This window comes from Cynocephalus volans, chromosome 7, assembly GCF_027409185.1.
Source record: "Cynocephalus volans isolate mCynVol1 chromosome 7, mCynVol1.pri, whole genome shotgun sequence".
Classification (NCBI taxonomy): domain Eukaryota; kingdom Metazoa; phylum Chordata; class Mammalia; order Dermoptera; family Cynocephalidae; genus Cynocephalus; species Cynocephalus volans.
This window is the reverse complement of record NC_084466.1, coordinates 100284215-100303844: the sequence shown is the minus strand read 5'-3', so window position 1 is coordinate 100303844 and position 19630 is coordinate 100284215. Positions and strand designations below refer to the sequence as shown.

The 19630-nt window shown below is 36.5% G+C and overlaps 1 protein-coding gene and 1 non-coding gene across 6 annotated transcripts in view; both read left to right on the top strand.

Moving 5' to 3' along the window:
• The first annotated feature begins 1893 nt into the window (after positions 1–1893).
• The window catches only part of CCAR1 (cell division cycle and apoptosis regulator 1), a 51512-nt gene continuing 33775 nt past the window's right edge, over positions 1894–19630 (top strand). For 2 of the 5 annotated variants that reach the window (XM_063102820.1, XM_063102817.1), the window contains exons 1-8: positions 1894–2106; positions 3127–3248; positions 13189–13361; positions 13816–13860; positions 15999–16031; positions 17848–18041; positions 18962–19076; positions 19184–19376. In XM_063102820.1, the coding sequence (XP_062958890.1) occupies positions 3176–3248; positions 13189–13361; positions 13816–13860; positions 15999–16031; positions 17848–18041; positions 18962–19076; positions 19184–19376 (826 nt within the window). In that variant the 5' untranslated portion in view covers positions 1894–2106; positions 3127–3175. The remainder of the gene's footprint in view (positions 2107–3126; positions 3249–13188; positions 13362–13815; positions 13861–15998; positions 16032–17847; positions 18042–18961; positions 19077–19183; positions 19377–19630) is intronic. The other 3 variants (XM_063102818.1, XM_063102819.1, XM_063102821.1) reach the window with 3 other exon arrangements.
• Positions 8945–9051, top strand: LOC134382921 (U6 spliceosomal RNA). Its single transcript, XR_010024162.1, has one exon. It is a non-coding gene; the product is annotated as a U6 spliceosomal RNA (small nuclear RNA).

The following is a 19630-nucleotide window of genomic DNA, read 5'->3' as shown; positions in this document are numbered from 1 at the left end:
CCACTGAAATGATTTTTCTGTCTATATTCACCCTCATTTTATCAAGGATGATCAAAGTAAGACTAATTTGTTTGTAAAAATAAGTCTAATGTCATTAAACTTGGCCTGATTATTTACACGAGTACCTCAAAATATTCATGGAAAGATTCATATTATCTTTTGTTTTGTTTTGGTTTGGTTTTTCTGGCAGCTGGTCGGTACAGGGATCAAACCCTAGACCATGGTGTTACCAGCACCAACTGAGTTAACCGGCTGCCCCCCCCTCCCATAATATATTCTAATCGTTTTTTTCCAGGAACTTTTTGAAATACCCTCATAGAAGTACAGCAAGAATAATAACAAGTATAGGCACTCCTTTAAGTTTGCTCTGCTGGAAGTTTTCATGAGGAATGTCAGATTGGACTTTTAAAAGCCTCTTGAGGCTGGCCAGTTGGCTCGGTTGGTTGAGCATAGTGCTGATAACACCGAACTGGGTTTGATCCCTGTACTGGTCAGCTGCCTAATTAATTAATTCATTTAATTAAAGCCTCTTGAGGCTAGGAAGGCAAACTAAGGACTTGTCATCCAATTTTGTCTTTAGTACCTATAGAGTTGGGTGAATTCCTCTCAAGAGCTTAAAGTATCTTAACCCCAAAAGTATCAGGGTTCCTGGGTATGCCAGCAAGTGACATCCTTTACTCACCTATAAGGCAACCATGTCCATGTATACAAGGTCAGTTTTTTCCCAAGGTACTTTATTGGCTCCTTAAGGTCAACCTTAGTTTCTTAAAGTGGTCTGGTCATATTTGAAAGTATGACATTCTAGTCAAAACCTTGCTAATATTTACAATTATGTCCTGTTACAAGTAGAGCAGATTCTTATTGAACTCATGCAAATTACTATCATGAAAATAAGAATACTCACTAATAGTTCCAAATTCTGGAGGGATCAGGTACAAAGGAAAAAGTAAGTTTCATCTTTGTCCACAAAGACATACTTCACATTTTCTTTTTTTTTTTTTGGGTGGCAGCTGGAAGGTATGGGGATACCAACCCTTGACCTTAGTGTTACAAGGCTGTGCTGCTGTACCAAATTGCTGCTAGCTATAGGTAAAAGAGAAAGCTCCCTATATCTGTAAAACAGCAATGTTGGCCATAAAATGGAATGAAGTACTAATACATGCTACAACATGGATAAACCTTGAGAACTACGTGCTAAGTCCAAGAACCCAGGCACACACAAAAGGGCACATATTGTATGATTCTATTTATATAAAACGTCAGGCATTAGAGTGTTACTGGTTAATAGTTACAGGTTTCTTTCTCAGGTGATGAAAAGTTCTGGTAGTATTCATGCTGATGGTTGCACAACCCTATGAATATGAGTATACAAAAAGCCACTGAATTGTACACTTTAAAATATTTTATTTTTATTTATTTATTTAGGTGGCTGGCCAGGGATCCGAACCCTTGACCTTGGTGTTACCACCACTGCCTTCTAACGAACTGAACTAACCGGACAGCCCTAAAATATTTTAAACAGTGAACTGAATAGGCGAATTTTATTCCGATTTTTCAAAAAAGCTGAGAAGATGTTACAGGATATATCCATTCTCCCAAGTAATTTAACTAGGAGAAAAAAAAAAAAGGAAAAAACATAAAATGGCGGCAGCCCCGATGGGATCACGTGACCGTCCTTTTCGCCTTCCCACCCTCATAAATCCTTTCTCCCAGAGCCAGCGCAAAGACGTAGCCAGCTCAGAGTTAAGTGAAGCCAAGGCAACCCTTCTTAGGCGCGCTCTCGTTCTAGTCGCGTAGGGAAAGCGGCCGGCGTACTGAGAGTGGGCCGGGGCGCGCGCACGTAGAACGTCAACCCGTAAGCGCCGTTCCTCCGGGAGATGGGGAGGAGAGAAGTGGCGTGGAGAAAGAGGGGGAAGTTGGCGCATGCGCCTGAGGCTGACGGGTTTGAAATGGCTTCGGTGTTAGCCGGGACCCGACTCAGGTGAAGGTCTGGTCCGTGCAGCTGGAACGGCGGGCGGCCGAGCCGGGGTTCTTAACATCCTATCGGGTCCGCGGAGGGACCGGGAACGGACGTTTTGGTAGCACGGCGGCCGCGGTCCGGCGACGGTGGGGCTCTCGTGGGACTAGGGCGGGAGGGACGCGGTCCCTTTTGTGCCGGCCGGAGCAGGCCCCGCGCGGCCGGCCCCTCCCCCACCACCGCGCTTTTTCCCCGAGGCCCTTGGGTGTCCCCAGCGCCTCTCGGCCTCGTCCTGGCGGGGCTGCCCCTCTAGTTTCCGAGCTACTGCAGTTTTAGCTTCCCGGCATCCGGGCCTGGAGCATCGGGGCCGCGCGCGGGCTGCTTGGGTGTTGGGGATGGAGGCTTTCTCCGTCCCGCCCGGGCATTAAGGGGACCAGGGCTCTCAGTATCCCCCTGTTGGCGCTTCATCTGGTGTCGTGGGGCGGTAGATTCCTCGTTAGGTGGTCTGCGGCCCGCGAGGAGCTGAGGCCGGAGGAAGAAGGATGGCAGAGCTCTGGCCCTGCCGAGTCGGGGCGGCGGGAGCCGGGGCGCGGGCGAAGGTCTGCGCCTTGTCACGCCGGACTTTCGCGGGAGGGGTCTTCGCGGTGGTTCTTTAAGAGGCATCCGTTATCTCAACTGCTTTTCCCCTCGAGGCACGGAGGGAAAAGAAGCCCTCGGTTCCTTCCCCCCTCGAGAAAGTAGAGAGATGTTTGTTATTTAAGTGATCTTATTAAATATCTTTATTCGGGGTCTCGTCCCAGTTTCCGTTATTGGTTTCACTACTGCTCTGGCCTCACTTCCCAGCCCTTTGCCGAAAGAAACACGCAGGCTGTATTTCCTGTGAATATAAAGTTGTGAACTACTTTCCGCAAGCAATTGGTTAGGTACAGCAGATAGCCTTCCGTCTAAATGTGACAGTTCGTAGTCGTAGAAAGAAGTGCTTTTCTTTACTTTTGGTGATCTACTTAATGTAAAATGGTTTTCATATGTTCATTTGTTCTCTTTCTGCTCCAGTCGTTATTTCTACTTAGTTATATGTTGTCCTTGATACAGTAAACATTTCTTTAAAATATCCTTTTGTGATATTTGTAGTTTGGTTGAACTTTAAAATGTGGATCCTTTCTTAATAGATCGCTGCTATAGAAGACAAACAAGCGAAGGTTTTTTTCCCCTTGCATCATGGCTCAGTTTGGAGGACAGAAGAATCCGCCATGGGCTACTCAGTTTACAGCCACTGCGGTATCACAGCCAGGTCAGGCAACTGAACACATGTACTGTAAATATGTGGGGGGGACCTGTTAAAACCATGTGAATTAGGCTACGTGTGATATGTTAAATGCTTGCCAATGATGTATTCTTTAAGTTTATCTGTGAAGCTCCTTTTAAAAATTCACAGGTTAACCAGCAAAAAAGCTGTTTTTTACAGCAGTTGGGATAGTTTAATAGTTTTTAAGTACTTTAAATTGATTAACTTTTAATTGATTTAATTATTTTAGGGATTAGCAGCCACTCATTTATGTATGTATGTATATATGTATGTATGTATGTATGTATGTATGTATTTTTAGAAGATGACTGGTAAGGGGATCTTAACCCCTGACTTGGTGTTGTCAGCACCACGCTCACCAAAGTGAACTAACCGGCCATCCCTATATAGGGATCCAAACCCGTGGCCTTGGTGTTACCAGCACCACACTTTCCCGAGTGAGCCACAGGCCGGCCCTCACTCATTTATTAAATACGCTATACCTTAGTTGTCATATTAAGGCTTTAGTATTCAAAAGTTATATTTAGAAGTAAAAAGATAAAAATAAAGACAAAGAAAAAAGTAAATGTATTAAAAAGCCATACTTTATGGAAAGTTATACATGACTGTGGTTTTCACTTATGTGAATTCAAAGTAGAAAAACTGACTCTAAAGAATTTAATTACCAGGCAGAGGAAAAATAAATAGTTGGAAACGCAGTAAATTAACTTTTACATTTTCAAAGTAAAGTAAACAAAATGCCATTTTCAGAATAAAGTCAGTGAAAAATGTCACTGAAACTGTTTCAATATATTTCGTCCCAATTTTCTTAGGACGAATTTTTTTTTTTTAAACCATTTCTCGACTTATTGGTTGCATCTTAAAACATTTAACTTCCTTTCTGTAGCTTCGATTTTGTTTTCTGTTTTTGCTTGGGGGGCAGCTGGCCAATATGATGATCTGAAGCCTTGCCCTTGGAGTTATAACACTGCGCTAACTGGTCAGCCCATAGCTTTGTGTTTTTTTCTTAAATGTAATAAACCAGTATTATTTAGGAGTTTCGAATGAGTTTCCTAAGAATTCTACAGAGTGAGATTTCGCATACCCAGAAAAGTTGAAGCTTATTCTGTTTATTAGAATATATTTTTATTTACGATATGTCTTGTACTATATCTTTGCTGAGTTTTACTTTCTTAAAATATGTTTTGTAATTGGAGCTCAGTTGCAGAGAGACTGTGATTTTCTAACTTGAATGTTCTAAAATTTGATGGAAATGATTAGTTATCTAGGTGACCTTTCTCCTTAAAGGAATGGATACTTTAGGGTTTTTATTTTAATTACTCTTGATTTGGGTGATTTAAGGTCAACAGTTATTTCTGTAGACAACTGAAAATAATATGAAATAGTTATTACAGATTATGTTTAGTTCAGATCCAGGTATTTTTCTTTCTATGTTAAATAATGGGAAAAACTGAAATTGACTTGTTTTGATGAAACTGGAATTATTAGTGTGTCTGTAAGCAAGTATTCATGCTCTGGTAAACTTAAGCATGTTTTAGCTGGCCTTTATTTACTACATATTTGTTTTAGATTCATATTTGTATCGTGCCAATAAAATAGCTGTTATGATAGAATCCTGTTGTCCATAGCTTTTAACATTTGTAATTATTTGAATGTGTGTTATATTCCTTTGTTTTTTTTAATTTTAAGATTGAGCAAAAGAGACAAAGATTTATAAAACTTGTTAGTGACAAAGTCAGTAGTGAGTGTAGATTTCCCCTTTCTGTTTTTGGGAATAGAGATTCCAAATGAAAATATTGGGATTTTGTAAACAGCTTATTTTTGTGCTGTATGAAATTATTTATGGATTTTCTTGAACCTATCAATTGGAATTTTTCAAAATCTAAAATTTTGCTGATACATCATCACTTCAATAAATAGGCAGGTGTCTTATTTTGTTAGTATCTAGGTTTAGATTTCCCATAAAAATCTTGAAGTAGGTTCTAAATGGAATTCTCCAGTGACATTGTTTTGGTTAAAATATCTTATTTGTAGGTGATATATTTTGGACTACTTCCTTAATATTTGATATTTTCTTGCCTTTTAAAGCCCTTTTTTTGTAACTAATCATTTTCTCATCTTAATTAGAGTCGATTCTCAGAGCCAAGTCAATTTCTGTCAAAGTCAAAATTTTTTTCAATCCTGGGGCAATTAAAGTATGCCTTATTTTATACCTAATCTCAATAGAGAGCATTTTAACCTTAGTATAACTCCTCAAGTTACCTGCTGGTGGCTTCAAATACAATTTGAGAGAAAAATTTCAACAAAGGACCTTAAAACAGCTTTATGAGCATAATTGTATGGGTGCCAGTTTTACTCCATTAAAAACAAATGCAGCCATTGAAATATGCCATATATGTTAGTATCAGAGGTCAGTGTCAAATCAATGATCATGCAACAGAAAAAGGTTAACTGAATTATTCAACTCACATGAAATATTTTGATCTTTGTGCATGTATTTCTGATTCAGTTTTTCCTGAAAACAACATAAAAATTGCTAACTCTGTTTCCCTTATGTGTAAAACTTAACATGGTTTTGTTCACTAAATGGTTTTACTATTTGATTTTTTTCTTTTTTTCTTTTTTTGGGTGGCTGGCAAGTTGACCTTGGTGTTATCAACATTGCTGTCTAATCAACTGAGCTAACTGGCCAGCACTCTTGATTAATTTTAGTGGTGAGCTTTTTCAGATAATGAGAATCAGTAATTTCTAGGTGTCATCACCTGTCATGTTTAGTTTTCTTTTCTTTTCATCCCCATACTCAATTGGATATCAAACCTTGACTTTTTTTCCCCTTTGATTCCTTTTTTAAAAAAATTTTTTACGTTTTTTCCATTTCTAAATTCTACTGGTATCTCCTTTGAAAGTGTCTGGAATTTACTGTGCACTTTTTTATGTTTAGACCCTGTGCACTTCATATTTGGATAATTACATCAGTAATAGTTTTATCTTGCTTATAGCTTTCATGCCAAAGTCTCTCACCTAACTTTCAGGCCCTTTCATGTCTTTTTAGTCCAATTGCTTATCATCGATCCTTCATTTCAGTGAGGAAGCTCTTTTTCCTCTCTCTTACTTGGTGATGCTTTTTATCTGTTTTTTAGTTCTAACTGCTAGATTTTATTTGCTTTCCTCTCTTGCTTCCTGTATATGGTACTTTTTATTTCTCCTCTAGCTCCAGTACTTCTGTCAAATGTGATATTCCTAAAGCATAGTTTCTGTCAAAATCACAGAATTTTTCAAAACTGGATGGGGCCTGCTAGAGTCTGTCTCAAATCCTTTCTCTAACTGAGGAGGAGATTGAAGCCCAGAAAGGTGAAATTTGTTTAGGTCTCACAGAAGGTCACAGCAGAGTCAGTGTTTATATATCAGAACTGTGATTCATTGTATCTTCCATTACTCCATTCTCTCATTCACCTGTAAAAATATCTTCAAGGAGTTTTATTTATTTATTTATTTTTTCTGTCTTTTTGTGACCGGCCGCACCGCGCTCAGCCAGTGAGCGCACCGGCCATCCTTATATAGGATCTGAACCCGCGGCGGGAGCACTGCTGCACTCCCAGCGCTGCACTCTCCCAAGTGCGCCACGGGGTCGGCCCTTTCAAGGAGTTTTAGAATATAGTTTAAACTCCTTGGGGTGATAGTCTTCTATCTTTCCAGCCCTATTTCTCATTTTTTCCACACATCTAAGTATTTATTCTGAGTATTTACCCTGTTTTTCCATATCTTACCTGAAATAGTCTGATGTCTTCAGCAATAGTCATACTAGGAACCAAAGCTATTAGGTTTGAAAGTTTAACAATTTTCTGTTGTGTAAAGAGACATTGAGAGAAACACCCACCAAATATTGAATATTTAAATAGCCCTTAGGTCAGTTATTGAATATAGGGCTATCATCAGTAATATTTAACTTAAAAAATTACATGTACATGTATATAATTGAAATAGTATTAAAATTTGGAGATGGATTTAGCAGATTCAGACCTATTCTCTCACTCATTTCTTTTTTTTTTTTTTTTTTTTTTTTTGTCATTTTTTCGTGACCGGCACTCAGCCAGTGAGTGCACTGGTCAGTCCTATATAGGATCCGAACCTGCGGCGGGAGCGTCGCCGCGCTCCCAGCGCAGCACTCTACCAAGTGCGCCACGGGCTCGGCCCTCACTCATTTCTTTTGACCATTTGTAAGATGATTGTAATGTGGTTACAGAGAAAAATAAACTAGTTAAAATTAAAGCTACAGTGATAGGTGTTGCTTTAACACAGGTGATTGAAGTTAATACTATGGGTTCTATTTATTTTGTGGCTGGCCAGTATGGGGATCTGAACCCTTGACCTTGGGGTTATAACACTGTGCTCTAACCAACTGAGCTAACTGGCCAGCCATATACTATGGGATTCAAATGTGACTTCATTTTTTTTTGCCTCTTCATTCTGGCCCAATGGTCAACTTTTTAAACTCCTATCCTTTGAATCAGAGTTCAAATTGTTAAATACCAAGATTCATGGTCTTTTTCAAATAAATAATAGCAGGTGTACTGTGTATACTTGGATTAGTTGTCCTTTCATAGAGTTGGATGTTTCCAACCTGTAACAATTTTTTAAATTTTAATATATTTTTTAATATCATATACAACCAAATCATCCCATATCAGTTTGATAAGGAGGATTGCTGCTATTATGTGTGGGCAACTACTTAGGAAAGATAAAAGAAAGTTAAAAAGAATTGATAAGATTGGAGAATTGAAAAAGAAGATAAAATTTAAAAAATTGGAGAATTGATAAAATTGATTTTTTGGGGGGGTGCAGCTGGCCAGTATGGGGATCTGAACTGTTGACCTTGGTGTTCTAACACCATGCTTCAACCAAATGAGCTAACCGGCAAGCGCCTGATTTAAAAGAGTTGATAATTGGAGAGGAAGGAACTGTATACTGCATGAGTGTTTCAAGGTATGCAGGAAAGCCTAGTTAGTAGTGACTCGCCTCTTTAAGAGATTTCCCCTTATCTTTATGCTGTTTTTCTCTCCAAATAGGGTGAGACTGCTTTTTAAGTATATATTGATATATGGAAATTTCAAAGGATAAAACATTGCTTGAGCAGTGCTTAAATCATATTGCAAAAGATAAAAATGAAAGAAGTTTCTTTTGTCAATTTGAGATTTTTGAATTTCATTTATTATTTTAGAAGGTTGACTCACTTTAATAAAGATAAACAAGCACCTATTAGTATATTAATAAGGATTTAAAAATTTAGCAGTGAATTTGATAAGATCAAGGGACAAAAGACAAGGGGAAAGGGACAGTTTCCTCTTTTTTGTTTTAATGGTATATTCACTGGTCAGTAAACAATTACTTTATTTTTTAATTTTTTCGTTTTTTTTTTTTCGGCAGCTGGCCATAATTACTTTATTTAAAAAATTTTTTTTTTGGCAGCTGGCTGGTGAAGGGATCTGAACCTGTGACCTTGGTGTTATCTAACCAGTTGAGCTAACTGGCCAGCCCCTGTAAATACTTACTTTAGTAGTCTATCATGAAACATGAACGTTTCAGTCCTGTGAAACTGATTATAGTTTTTAGAAAATAATATATTTTACATTTGTCCTTAAAGATGGTTTAAGAAAACTTAGCCTTTAAATTTACTTATTTTAGTGCTCGCTTCAGCAGCACATATACTAAAATTGGAACGATACAGAGAGGATTAGCATGTTCCCTGGGCAAGGATGACATGCAAATTCGTGAAGTGTTCCATGTTTAAAAAAGAAAAATTTTTTACTTATTTTAGCTGGTAGCCTGTGGTCATTTAGGGCCATTAATACATAGTGATAAGCCTCTGTTTTAGATTCGTCATGAGACATTTCACAAACTGAATTTGGTACAGAAAAATAAACTTTCAGTATAGATAATTGGAAAAGCTCTCCAGTGACAAGTGTTTGGCCACTTATGTGGAGGAAGGGGAGATTAAATCAGAGATTAATATCTTTGTACTTTGCAGGTTACAGAATTATCTTGCAGAATATTGATTCTAATAATTCATGTTAAGAGTGCAGAATGTGGTATACAAATATTCAAGGATAGCTTGTCAGGTATCCATAAAGGGGAGCATTAATAAATATTAATGAAATATACTTCATTGAGATTGGAATCTCAAATATAAGTGATTTTAAAAAGAACTCTGTTAAGGGCCAATCCGTGGCTCACTCGGGAGAGTGTGGTGCTGATAAACCAAGGCCATGGGTTCAGATCCTGTATAGGGATGGCCGGTTCGCTCACTGGCTGAGCGTGGTGCTGACAACACCAAGCCAAGGGTTAAGATCCCCTTATTGGTCATCTTTAAAAAAAAATAATAAATAAATTATAAATAAATAAAAAGAACTCTGTTATAGATTTATAAAAACTAAATCACGTGCATAGTGATTTTGCAAAATTTGCATAGCTAGTGGTGTGAAACAACTTCTCGAATGTAAATTACCTTCCCATTAATTTCTGCTAGCAGTGGAACCCTTTATTACCAATTTATCTTGTAGTTTTTATTTCATCACATTGACTATCAAGATGTATGGGTCTTGGTTGTCATCCCACCTACTTGGTGTTGCACTGCTGTATGCCACCAGGATCTAGAACACCTAGAAAAGCTATGGGAAAAAATAAACTTTCTGAGATATTGGTTCTGAGTTCTTCTGTTCTGGCAACTATCAGTACATCCAGGGTTTTGGAAATTAGTACCAGCAGAGTGAAACAGCAAATCTGAGGCCAGACCTCAGGTGGTTGAAGGAGAAAGGTATGATATTTGAATCACCAGTGGTAACTTCTGTCAAATGCAGAACATGCCAGTCTTAGAATTTAAAATACTTATTTTTCCTAGGGTCTTTCCCTGCCTTATATTTACCTAAGAATTTTTCTTCTATTAGAACAGTGGTTCTTGGCCTTTTTTGGGTCCATAATCATTTTGAAAATCTTATGATAGTTATGGATTTTCTTGTCTACAATTTTGTCTACAATACAGGGAGGTTAATAGATCCATTGATTAGATTCTATGCCCTAGGTTTTGATACATTTTTTTCTCTATTCCCTTTGCAGTTAACCTCATTTTGAATTTACATTGGTATTAAGATACTCCCCACTTTTTAAATTCTTTTTGTTGATTTCTCTTTTCTGCCCATCTATAGTATCTGACTTACCTTAAAAACAGTTAAAAGAGAAAATAAAAAAATGGTGTGGTAATGACTAGCACTGTGTATTCAGGACATTAAGAAGGTTTTTTTCTACCATAGATTCCTCTCCTCTTTTTTAATTTTTAAAAATTAAAAATTTGCAGTGAGTAATTTGGAATTTACAAAAATTCCAGGTATGATTTCTGTGATTGTTTTGTTGTTATTTTGTTGTTGGTTTATTTTATTTTTAAGTAAAATTAATCTGGACTCCTAAAACAGCTGATTAATAATGAACTTCACACTACTAATGATTTTCTGGGGTGTTCTAAAATAGGCTACCTTGTTTTGGTTAGTTCAGTAATGCTCTTTATTCTGTTTCTATAAAGCACAATATTGGTCTTTCAATAGGGTTTTTAGCTAATAGCTATGAAGCAGCATTTTTCAAGTTCTTAGATAAAAGCAAGGTAACTTTAATGTCCCGGAGAGTTAGCAGTCATTTTTCCAGTATATACAGTTTTGAGAAGAGTGCTAGACCGAAATTTTTAGTTGACTACTTTTCTGCATTTAATGGAATTGCATAAAAGCATCAAGTAAAACCTTTCTCATTTTCTTTTCTGCATTAAGTCATTAAGTGCCAAAATCTGTCATTCTGAGCCCCTCCCAACTGCCCCTTTAAAAATTATCATTTTAAGTCACTACATGGTTAAATTTTTTTCTCATTGTTCAGTACAGTAGTGCACTAAAATACAACCTTTTGGTGCTTTTAAAATGTTGTTTTTGTCTGATAATTTTATAATTCCTTCTAAAATTAAAAAAAATTTTAATTGACAAAAGTTATATATATTTATGGTGTACAGCATGATGTTTTGATATATGTATACATTGTGGAATGGCTAAATCAAGGTATTTAACATGTGCATTACCTCACATACTTATTTTTTTGTGGTGAGAATACCTAAAATCTACTGTTAGCAATTTTAAAGTATAAAATACATTGTTATTAACTGTAGTCACCATGATGTACAATAGATCTCTTGACCGTAATTCTCCTGTCTAACTGAACTTTTGTGTCCTTTGACCAGCATCTCTCCAATGCTTCACCTCCCCAGCTGGTAATAACCATTTTTCTGTCTGTTTTTATGAGTTCAACTTTTTTAAACTCGTGAGATCATGTGGTTTTGTCTTTTGGTGCCTAGTTTATTTCACTTAACATAATGTCCTTCTGGTTCATCTATTTTATCACAAATGACAGGATTTTCTTCTTTTTTAAGACTTAATAGTATTCCATTGTGTATATATACCACATTTTCATTATCCATTCATCCGTTGATGGACACAGGTTGACTCCATATCTTGACTATTGTGAATAATGCTGGAATAAACATAGGAGTGCAGATGTCTCCTTCATATATTGATTTCATATCCTTTGGATATATAGTGGGATTGGATCATATGTTAGTTCTATTTTTTAATTTTTTGAGGAATCTTTATACTGTTTTTCCATAATGCTGTATTGTTAATTTACATTCCCACCAAAAGTGTACAAGTGTTCCCATTTTTCCACATCCTCCCCAACCCTTATCTTTTGCATGTTTTTTTTTTTTTTTTTTATTTTTTTGGTGGCTGGCCTGTATGGGAATCTGAACCTGTGATCTTGGTGTTATAAGGCTGCACTGTAAAGAACTGAGCTAACTGGTCAGTCCTTTTTATCTTTAGATAACAGCTCTTCTAGTAGGTGTGAGGTGATAACTCATTGTGGTTTTTAATTGCATTTATTTCCCTTTTGATTAGTGATGTAGGACATTTTTTCATAGTCCTGTTGGCCATTTTTATATCTTTTGAGAAATATTTTGTTTTGTTTTTGGCAGCTGGCTGCTATAGGGATCGAACCCTGGACCTTGGTGTTATTAACACCACACTCTAACCAACTGAGCTAAACTGGCCCAGCCCTGCGTTATTTGCTTTTTTACTATTGAGTTGTGTGAGTTCCTTATATATTTTGGATATTAACCCCTTATCAGATTTATAGTTTGCAAATATATTCTCCCATTTTGTAGGTTGTCTCTTCAGTCCATGGATTTCCTTTGCTGTGCAGAAGCTTTTTAGCTGCAATGTAATCCCATTTGTTTAATTTTGCTTTTGTTGCTAAGTTTTACAATTTTTTATTTTTTTAAATGTGTCAGCTGGCCAGTATGGGGATCTGAACCCTTGACCTTGGTATTATAACACTGCTCTCTTAACCAGCTGAGCTAATGGGCCAGCCCTAAATTTTACAATTTATAAATACAGAGTAGAGGTGCATGAAAATTCTGTTCAGTAGGAAGTTTTAAGGATATATTACTTCCAGTATCACTGTCTTTTAATGTTTCTCACCTACTTGAAGATAAGACAGTAAATTCTAAATTAGTAAAATAAGATAATTTATTTTCTATTTTTCTTCCTAAAAATACTTCTTGAGGGTACTGTAGTACCTTGGTCTAGGTAAGTTTGGTTGTGTTTATTCTGAAGATTAATTTTGTAGAATAAGGTATTCTTATATTTATCATGGCATGAACATTTAATATGAAGCCATTGGGATCTGGGGGACATGAATCATTTAAATTCAACAAGCATTACTGAAATTCTTTATTTTTTTAGTAAACAATGGCAGACCATCATGTCCAACTAAGCATTTGTGGAAAATTCCTGGAAGAGATCCAAGTAATCTTGAATTTTTTTTTTTCTTTTTAATCTCATTTTAGCTGCACTGGGTGTTCAGCAACCATCACTCCTTGGAGCATCTCCTACCATTTATACACAGCAAACTGCATTGGCAGCAGCAGGACTTACCACACAAACCCCAGCAAACTATCAATTAACTCAGACTGCAGCATTGCAGCAACAGGCCGCAGCTGCAGCAGCTGCATTGCAACAGGTGAATCTATAATAGGTTTTAATATGTGAGGCAAAAAACTTTATAAAATTGGAGTAGCCAGGGTTGCTACCGTAATTTTTAAAGAATGAAGAAGTGAGTTTTTAATTATGCTTATTGTTTTTTTTTCTGGTGATAAAAATTATATGCCTAGCACAGATATGGTTGCATCGTCAAAATTCTTAAATTCTTAAGTTCTGGAATTGAGCAGTTCTTATACCTTAATTATTTGAGCAAAATTCAGTTCTTGATTGATCCCAGAGTATAAGTAATCTGTTTTTGTTTATTTTCTTTCTTTTTGTTTTGTTTATTTTAGATGAAGTTTAGCTTTTTGTAGAAAATTTCTTTTTGGTGTAATTCTGGCTACGTATTTCTGTGTATGCATATCACTTTTTGAGAATGAATACAACTAATATCCATATTTTTCTTTGAAAAATCTTTTTTTTTAATCTTACAGCAATATTCACAACCTCAGCAGGCCTTGTATAGTGTACAACAACAGGTCAGTTTATATCTTTCATGTTAAAAACCGATTTTAAAATAACCATTTGTTGCAAAGTTCAATTGTTACAGATTTTTATTCCCATAAGCTACCTTAATGTGTGAGTTGAATTTTGGGGGAGGGAGTAGGGGAAAAGAGGTGGGAAAAAAGGAATGTCTGCAAGGGAGAGGGCGATATAAGGGAAATCTTAAAAACCCAGATCTTTCACTAGCAGCCAGTGTTTGTCACATGTTTCTAAGAAAGTATTCAGAGGATAATCTGGAAGGAACCAGTCTGTTACTGAATCTTTGGCCCTCTACTTGTTATCTGGAACCCCTGGGGCTACTCTTTTGAGCTAGACCACATTTGAAAATGAAAAGCTTCTTTTCCCACTTGAAGCTTAAACCCTACATAGCCCATAGGCTTTATTTTTTTAAGCAGTAGAACCTTTCCCCTCCTTCTTTCCTAATTAAATTGTATGTGGAAACCCAATATACAAAGTATTTAAATAGAGCTGTTGAAAGTGAGAAGAAGCCTACCCTTGTAGTTCACACCCCTTCTTCCAAGGCACATTTCAAGAATTTGCAAACTCCTCCTGACTTAGACTAAAAGCAAGTTTCTTTGACCCCTTTTCCTTAGACTCATACTCTATAATCATTTTCCTCAGGGTCTTATATCTGTGATGCTAGGAAGAAGTAAGAAAAACTGAACTCAAGGAGAAGATTGTCAAGGAAAGAGATTGCCCTGCTGTAATCTAGATAGGCTCTAGGCTAAGCATTCATTCTAGGCTTGTCCAGGGCTGAGAGGTAGTAGTCTTCAGTCCTCAGTGCCATAAGAAGTTTCAAGAACATGTAGCAGTCAGGAGAGGAAAAGGGAATACAAGAGAGAGGGACCAAAAACTAGATCCAAAGACACTATGGAGGGATATGTGACTTTTCAATCCATAAGCTCTTGTCTGCAGGTTAATGACCCAGTTTCATCCTTGTCTTAAGCCCTTTGGGTCTTCAGAAGCATTGCATTTTCCTTGAAGAGTACAGTATCCCACTAGTAATTGCATTAAACTAGAAAACTGACAAGAGTTTGATCTCAAAGTCAGCCATCTTGTTTTCAGAATACCGTCAGACTTATTTTAATACTGTTTGACATATGTTGTTAAAGATTATAATGTGTTAGGTTGAACCATATGAAAATGGCAATACTCAACAGTTCTTGCCTTAAAATATGGTACTACTCAACCATTCTTAAGAAAAATGGTGTTTTGATATGATTTAACCTGTAATACATGGTGACTCCAGATAAACTTTTTTTTTTTTTTTTTTTTTTTTTTAGTAAAAAGATGACTGGTAAGGGGATCCCAACCCTTGACTTGGTGTTATCAGCACCACACTCTCCCAAGAGAGCTAACTGGCCATCCCTACATAGGGATCCGAACCCGTAGCCTTGGTGTTATCAGCACCACACTCTCCCAAGTGAGCCACAGGCTGGCCCAAACTGAGTATTTTGAATTAGAACTTCATATAGGCTCTTTATCCTAGCCTAAGTCTTATTTGTATTCCAGAGTTTTTAAATTTCACCCCCCATACCAATTCTTTTTATTTTCTGGTAATGGTAGGTTTTGCTATTGCCAGAAAAACCATATGTCAGAGTGTGCGGTCCTTCATGGTCCCTATATCTATGGCAAATCTGACCATCAGGAGTGCTACTTATTTTAGGGATATACTCATATGCATATACTCGTATATAAGTGTATACCTAAATTCAGAATGATGAATTGGGTGGCCAGTGATATTTTTTCAAGGAAGTAGTGTACTGATGATATTAAATCATTTCTGTAGCATGGTAATTAACATGTTGTGGAACTAGAAATCTTTAGGGACTTGGGTATTTTTTTTTGTAGGTGTTATTCTTATGAAATAACAAAAAAAATCATTTTTATTAAATGTAGCTAAGCTCCTGTTTTAAAAGAGTTACTTACATATCAGGTCTGCAAGTTGTTAGAAATAGTTGTAGGAAACCTTATACCTAAGGACCTCTGTTATTTTTCACATTTTTCTTAAAAATAAAGTAACCGTTTAATAGGAATTTTTCCTTTTATAAAGCATTTTTGAAACAATAATTCTGATCCTTTTTTGTGTGTGTATTTTTCCCCCTATTTTCAGTTACAGCAACCCCAGCAGACCCTTTTAACACAGGTTAGTTTGGCATTACTTTTATTTCTTTTGGCTGTCTGAATCAAAAGTAGACTACAGTTTTATTCCTACTCTAGTTTTTCTTTAAGTGTTTAAAGGTATTTATTGGATTGACGTATTAATTTAGCAATATAATGCTAAATAAAGATGGAAGGTGTGTTATTGTTTTTTTTCTTTTATTCTTTTTAATTGCAGGTCTAGCTGTGATATAATTTGAGTAAATGCAATGTCTTACTTTAAACTTAATACTGATTTTTGCTTTTACATTTTCTTTTTATGATTTTTGGAAATTTTTTGTATGTTATTTTTTTAACTTGCCCTTACCAGGTGAAGTTACTGTGTTATCAACTTAATTTTTAAGCAACATTAAAAGTTTTGAACATTTTTTTTTTGGCGGCTGGTTGGTATAGAGAATTGAACCCCGGATGTTGGTATTATCTGCACCATGTTCTAACCAACTGAGCTAACCGGCCAGCCCCAAAAGTTTTGAACTTTTGATATGTAGTGCTAACTTTAGGCTTTGCAGACCACTTCCAGTCTCTGTTGTATGTTGTTGTTCTTTTTTTTAATAGCACTTTAAAAACGTAACCACCATTTTTACCTTATAAACTGTACAAAAACAGGCTGTGGGGCCGGATTTAGCCCATGGGCTGTAGTTCCTTACCTCTGGTGTGTACCTAGAGTGAAATACTATGTAGCTATTGAAAAGGAAATGGAATCTCTTTATATACTGGTATGAAATGATATCCCAGATATGTGAAGTAGAAGAAAAGGAGCAGAGCAGTATGTATTATATGTTTCCATTTATATAAGAGGGAGGAGGGGGATATCTGTCTGTCTCTTTATCTGTATGTGTATATTGGAATGAAACATCTCCAGGAAGCTCTATAATAACTGGTGACAGTGATTGCTTCACAGGTAGGGAGCTAGGTGGCCAAGGAACAGGGATAGAAAAGCTTTTCAAAGCACAGCCTTATAACACCAACATCTCGGGTTAAGATCCCTGTACTGGCCAGCTGCCCCCTGCACCCCCTGCCCCCCAAAAGAGAGAGAGAACCTTTTGTACCTTTTTAGTCTTGAATATATTACTTTTTAAAAAATAAAGTACATTTCAATTGAGAAATCAACCTTACTGTCTGTTTTTATTAAAGAACTAAAATCAACTTAACACCTGTCTCATATTTTCAATTCCCAACAGTAGAATTTCCAAATTAAGTAGAAAAGCTGTAGAGATTTCTTTTCTTAGAACAGCATTTCTGAAAGTGTGTCCATAAAGCAGTAGATTTCTTAAGATGTTAAAGAAATTTCATGAGAAAATTTTGTGGTCAATGTTTTAGAAATGTTGAGTTCCTTTACTATATTGAAGATGTTCCTGAGTCTTTGTTATGCCAGTATGGATTCTAAGAGAGGGCTAAAACAGGCAGCATTTGGGGCGGGGGGGGGGGGGGGGAGGTTGTTTGTGTTTTATAAAATTAATTAATTAACTTTGGTGGCTGGCTAGTAAGGACATCCATACCTTTAACCTTGGTGTCATTAGTACCATTCTCTGACTCAGTTTGCTAACCGGCCAGCCTGGCAGTATTTTTAAATTCATTGTACTATCGTACCTTTTTTTTCTTAGAGCAACCTATGAAAATACTTTTCTAAGGGAACTTGATGAAATAGGTTGAGAATAATTTACAATTTTTCAGACTTGATGTACATGTATATTTTCTTTATATAAGTTATTTTTGTTAACATTTTGGGTTAGTTTTAAGTAATTTAAATTTTAGACAATTTCAAATCATTACCTTAATTTGGTGTTGATTTTGTTTTTTAGTCACCTGTGGGACTCCCTACAAGTCTTAGCCTGTCTACTCCTCAGCCTGCGGCACAGATAACTGTATCATATCCAACACCAAGGTCCAGTCAGCAGCAAACCCAGCCTCAGAAGCAGCGTGTTTTCACTGGTGTGGTTACAAAGTTACATGATACTTTTGGATTTGTGGATGAAGATGTGTTCTTTCAGCTTAGGTAAAACTTCATTAGGTGCTGGCAAATGGCTTCTTACATTTGGCATAAAGCACCTACCTAATTGTGGCAAAGATTGTACTAAGCTATAATTTTCTGTTTTAATCATTCAGCTTATATTTGTACCTGTTACCTTTTTTGATGAATGTGATTAACGATATCTTTTGATTATTCAACAAACTCTAGTTATGGTGAATTCTTTATAAATGTTTTATAGGAGTCAGATGGCATTTCTAACAGTATTCATGGCCAGACTTACAGTGAGATTGAAAGTTGAAATATGGCTTATAAAATCTAATTTTCTGTTTGACATATCTCATGACATGATAGACTAAAAAATTGTTTTTTTAATTGAAAAATTAATAGGATAAAGTGATTGCTAGATTAACATATTCATAGTAGTACTTTGATAGCTTTGTGGTGATTGCACGAAATATGAATTTCCGATGATGATGATGGTGATTTTTTTGGTGGCTGGTCGGTTCGGGGGTCTGAACCCATGACCTTGGTGTTATAAGGCTGCACTCTAACTAACTAAATTTATTTCTAAGAAGTACTACATTTCGGAAATTTAATTACTGTATAAGATTTTTCTGAAAGTGGGCTTCCTGTTTTCTGTCTTGTCTGCATTTCCCTCATCTTTCTAAACCCAAAACAAAACTCTCTTGGGTTATAAAAGTTAGAAGGTGCTGTAGAGGGAGGGACACAATATTAGGAGAATATGGGATGATAAATTATTTCTGCACAGAGGATAAAACGTGATCAGTTCTAAAATGAGTCTAGGAGGTATATCTACTTTTTAAAAGAGCTTACCAGGTTTCCATTTCCATTAGAGTTTACTTTAAAATATGTATGTAAATCTTGGGGGGGCGGTATTTTGATTGTGTTTATATTTAACTTAATTTCTTTTCTTTTTGTTCCAGTGCTGTCAAAGGGAAAACCCCCCAAGTTGGTGACAGAGTATTGGTGGAAGCTACTTATAATCCTAATATGCCTTTTAAATGGAATGCACAAAGAATTCAAACACTACCAAATCAGGTACGTAACATAAAAAGTTAGGTATTATAGAAACTTGGTTATTGAGTCTTCTAACTCGCAGGGTTTTTTTCTTTTTTTAAACATTTTATTTCTTTGTTTTTGTTAAGAATCAATCCCAAACCCAACCTTTACTGAAGACTCCTCCTGCCGTACTTCAGCCAATTACACCACAGACAACGTTTGGCGTTCAGGCTCAGCCCCAGCCCCAGTCACTGCTACAGGCACAGATTTCAGCAGCTTCTATTACACCACTATTGCAGACTCAGCCACAGCCCTTATTGCAGCAACCACAGCAGAAAGGTATTACATGCACTGTATCTTTGCTTTTTGTTTCAGACTAATATGTAACTCTTTAGTAGTTAAAATAAGAGTATTCTTCTAAAAGGCGGGGGACTTCCAGAAAACTTGGAAGGAAGCTTAAGTATCCTGAAAAAACACCGCTACTTGTATAGCTTCATGGAAGTTGTTTGTTTTTGGTGGCTGGCCAGTACAGGGATTCAACCCTGGACCTTGGGGTTATCAATACCAAACTCTAACCAACAGAGCTAACCAGC